A 4,769-nucleotide genomic window follows, 5' to 3' on the forward strand; every position below is an offset into this window, starting at 1 on the left:
TATATACACATACATACATATATATATATAACACACACACACACACATACATCGAAATTATATATATATATATATATATATATATATATATAAAATAATGTATGTATGTAAGAGTGTGTGAATATATGTATAGTAAATGTAAACATACTGTCCTTCATATCAAAGTGGAACTCTTAAGTCTTCTGAAAAAATATTTTATACACTGCAGGTTACCATACAATTAGTGTTAGTACTGTTAGAAAATGTACAACTAACAACCAACAATGGAATAAATTGCGGTCTTTCATTTGGTTCTAGGGTAAAAAGTTTTTCGTTTTCCACCCTTTGTATTAACATTATCATTATTATTATTATTATTATTAATATCATTCATTTTTTCCCCCTTCTGTTCAATTCTTAAAAATTTGTTTTTCATAACTTTTTTTTGCTTTTGTTTTTGTTGTTACAGTCATAGTATGTATGGTTTTGGCAGCATCATATTTTATTTGTTGATGTTGCTATCATCATCATTATTTTTATTAAAATTTAACCAGCATCAGCCCTAAATGAACCAATTGCAGAATTACGTCATCGAGCCAAACACAGGGTTATGGCGACATATACTAGGCCCATGTTCATCATAATCAGCTTTGGTATGGCATACTTGGTAGAATTCCGGCTAGAATAGAAAAAAATAAGTATATATATATATATGTATATATAGATAGATAATTGGTTCTCAGATTTTCATCAACACCATGATTCAAACTTTATTATTAACATTTAACCATGCCTTCACCATTCACTGTCATCCCTATCCATTTACACTCTCCCTTCACACTATCATGAACTTACCCTATCTTATCCTCTAATATCCAACTTCCTGTAACTAGAAGCTATGACCTGACATCTCTTCACCATCTCTCATTTTCCAACTGGGATAGCCATGTATCTCCTCTACTGCAAGATACCTGTTACTGGCCATTATCATACTTTGATCTGTCATCACCAGACATAAAGCCACTTCCCTCAATACTACACTCCTCAGTTGAGGGAGTCATGTGATTTATTTAGTGGTCTCACTAGTGCCAGTGCTATGTAAAGTGGTTGATGTTGGGGAGGGCATCCAGCCATAGAAATCATGCAAAAGCTAATATTGGAGTTTGGTGAAGCCTTTTGACTCATCAGCTCCTGTCAAACCATCCAACTCCTGTGCATTAAACAATGAAGATGACAATATACTATGCTCTTCCTTGAGATAGGAATGTAATCCTTATTTACAACTGCTTCCTCATTGGACATTTATCTGCAACTGAAGTAACTGTCTCCACAGCTAGCTACCCTTTCAGTTGCTAACCATTCAACCATCAAGGATTGGAATCTTTGCAGTCAGTTTATAGTGATATAAATAAAGCATGCATTTTGCACCAAAAGCCTCTATGAGAGTTTCTCTCATGGTATCTACTACAGTAAAGTTTGTTTCAACAGAATATCCACATTTATGTAGGGATACATATTTATTTATTCATTGCCTACAAGGGGCTAAACATAGAGGGGACAAACAAGGACAAAGGAATTAAGTCAATTACATCGACCCCAGTGCATAACTGCTACTTACTTAATCAACCCTGAAAGGATGAAAGGCAAAGTTGACCACGGCAGAATTTGAACTCAGAATGTAATGGCAGATGAAATACCACTAGGCATTTCGCCCGGCATGCTAATGATTCTGCCAGCTCACCGCCCTGTAGGGATACATACTAGCTCTCAGTTAGGTAGACTGTACATGCTTTGACTTACGAGCTTTCCCTGAGAGAATACCATAAAGATTGTAGTATGGTTTGAGCTGACGATCATGTGGTCAATAATACAGCAATATTCATTATTTTAATTTAACTAAATTTACTGCCTTTACACACACGGTAGATGATACAATCAGCTAAAACAATAGGCAACCTTCCCTTATGTAATACAGTGAGCCATTTGAGCTTCCTGTCTTTTTATATTAAGGACAAATTAACTTGGAAGTGTTCATCCCTCATCAATCCAGATTCATGTTGAAGGAGGATTAACACTCTCAATGTATTGATAAGAAGCAATTTGCTTATATTTCAATTAATTTTGAAAACAATCAAGAACTTGAAAAGGTTTAATGCACTACAGATTCTTTATTGTGTTAAGCTAATGTTTAGAATTCAGGAAAAAGTTCTTTCATAAAACTGAACTGAAAACTTTACTGAAATATCTTACTATATAAGTCATGAAGTTTTGAACTTAATTACAATTTCATCACCAAGTAAAATGGCCAATGAATGAGCCTGTAATTGGTCACTTGATCTGCTAGAAATAGTAACCAAATCTCCTTCAAATCATATGCGATCATATAAAACAATGGAATGATACATTAGATAATGTTGTCCAAGGTAGCGTTAAAAGACAGTGACAACTGGAGTGCTTTTGACCACAGGTTTGTTCAGTCAGAGTTGACTTAGAGCTAAACAACTTCAACATGTGTATGATCTGATCGAAAACAATCTCTTTTAACTAGATTTGATGATTTTTAGTGGGTGGAAAACACAGACAATATTTTGCTGGTATTTTGTAAATCACTGTAGAGTAATGATAGAAAAGAACTTGTACCCCTATTTTACTAAGTAGAAGTAGCAGATATTTCGGTTGAGAATCTAAAGTTTAAATTGATGAAGAGAGGAAGAATTAGACTAAGACATATTTACCAAAATCAATATCAATATGCAATTTTCATACTGGCCTAAATCAATATGTAGTTTTCTTTTCCAATAAGGCAGCTTCATTGGTGGGGGAGGGTTAAATAAACACACACCACACCACATATAACATTTTCATATTATTATTCTAAATCAGCAAAAACTATACATCAAAGACCTAAATAGTATCTGAGGAAGAAAAATTTCCTTTCATGTCAATGAACTGGTTTTCTGGTTAATAATTTTTTTTTTTAATGATTGCTTTTTGAGACTGAGATTTATATAAAAATCATATAATATAGAAGGAAATAAATACAACTCTATGTTGTCAGTTAACAATAACTCCATTCTATATAATATTCTTTTTATTATTTCATGTCCACTTTTCCATGCTTGCAAGGATGGAATGGTTTCTCCCTCTCTCTAATTTATTTTGGTGGTTCATTTTGTTTTATTTATTGATTGATTGATTTTGGAATTTACTGCTGAAACGTTTTTCATATTGCTGATCATTCAATGATGAATTTTTTTTTTGTTCTTTAACAGGCAAGCTGGAACAAGCAGAATCTTGCTCAGTGATATAACACAGTAGCTAAAGTAGGATTTGCACTTAAAAACCTTTACGCTCACAGCTATTGTATCTCTAGTTTTTATAAAAAAACTTATTGAAGTAGAGAAGTTCTGGTTCTGGTATTTTCCTGATTACCAAGCATTATTAATAACAATATTCATATAATAATTAGAGTAACCAAGAACTGCTCTAATTAGTTCTGTCTACCACAGCCATTAATTTTTTTTCCTACCCAATTATTTCATTAATAAAGTATATCTGATGAAAACAATTCAAAAATTAACTCCTTGAAAGTAGCACAGTACTACCCATTTTGTATGTATAAAAAGAGATATACTGTATATAAAAATTACATACACAGTAATGCTATAACAAAATAAAAGAAAATACATTTGATAGAGTAAATATTTTGATTATAGAGTTATAGCTTCATTTTACAACATTCTGTTATTCAGAGTTTCACATGTCTGTTCATGGACAATCCTCAGAGAGGGCTGGTTGGAGAAATGAATAACTATCACAGTCAGTTTTATTAGTGCAGTTAAATGTACCATAAACATTATGTTCCTATTCACAGATGTATGACATTAAATTTCTGATGTTTCCAGGCTAATAACTTATTAGTATAAGATAAAGAAGTTTACTATGCCTGAAATTTTGAACAAAATGTATAACTTCACATATATCAGTGGCATAGTGGATAAGAGCTTTATTACCCATTGTTGAGAAATAAGTTTTTTTTTCACTTTTAGTTCAAATTCACTTTGTTTCTATGTACATATCCAGAAATAAGTTACCTGAGATGTAGTATAGATGCAAATGCTAAAGTAAAGTTACTCTCTAAAGATAAGATTAAGAGTAAAAACAGGAATTTTCAGAAGTATCTCTACTAAAAATATTTCAATTTTTTTTGCATCTCCCCAACCAATGTTCATATTAAAAGAAAAAAAAAAACCTTTGCTCAAAATAATGTATTAAGTAGTATGGTGGGGTTATAAGTTATTACATAGCTAACAGGTTTAAAGTCATCGAAATACTCACCGTTGAAGCAAGCATACTACCACCAAACCAAACTGCATAACGTTGCATGTGATGAGATATGACCTGGCATTCAATAGGTTTTGGCTGCCAAATAAAATACGTAATGGTTGTAGAGAATTATTCATGAAAACAATATAATTTAATACAAAAGTTATATATCAGCTAATGAAATGTTAATAATGACAAAACAAAAAATTTGTGAAATTGCTGTTATGGAAGTTGACCAGTTTTCTATGAACAAGTGATCATCATCATCATCATCATCATCGTCTTACGTCCGCTTTCCATGCTAGCATGGGTTGGACGATTTGACTGAGGACTGGTGAAACCGGATGGCAACACCAGGCTCCAGTCTGATTTGGCAGAGTTTCTACAGCTGGATGCCCTTCCTAACGCCAACCACTCAGAGAGTGTAGTGGGTGCTTTTACGTGTCACCCGCACGAAAACGGCC

General features: G+C 32.8%; 1 protein-coding gene across 1 annotated transcript in view; it reads right to left on the reverse strand.

Moving 5' to 3' along the window:
* Nucleotides 1–178: 178 nt before the first annotated feature.
* LOC106870259 (actin-related protein 3) overlaps nucleotides 179–4,769 on the reverse strand; it is a 78,508-nt gene continuing 73,917 nt past the window's right edge. The window contains exons 10-11 of the mRNA XM_052966753.1: nucleotides 4,318–4,401; nucleotides 179–658 (exon numbers count right to left, since the gene is read on the reverse strand). Coding sequence (XP_052822713.1) covers nucleotides 563–658; nucleotides 4,318–4,401 — 180 coding nt within the window. The 3' untranslated portion in view covers nucleotides 179–562. The remainder of the gene's footprint in view (nucleotides 659–4,317; nucleotides 4,402–4,769) is intronic.

Source organism: Octopus bimaculoides, chromosome 3 (genome assembly GCF_001194135.2).
Source record: "Octopus bimaculoides isolate UCB-OBI-ISO-001 chromosome 3, ASM119413v2, whole genome shotgun sequence".
In the NCBI taxonomy this organism is placed as follows: domain Eukaryota; kingdom Metazoa; phylum Mollusca; class Cephalopoda; order Octopoda; family Octopodidae; genus Octopus; species Octopus bimaculoides.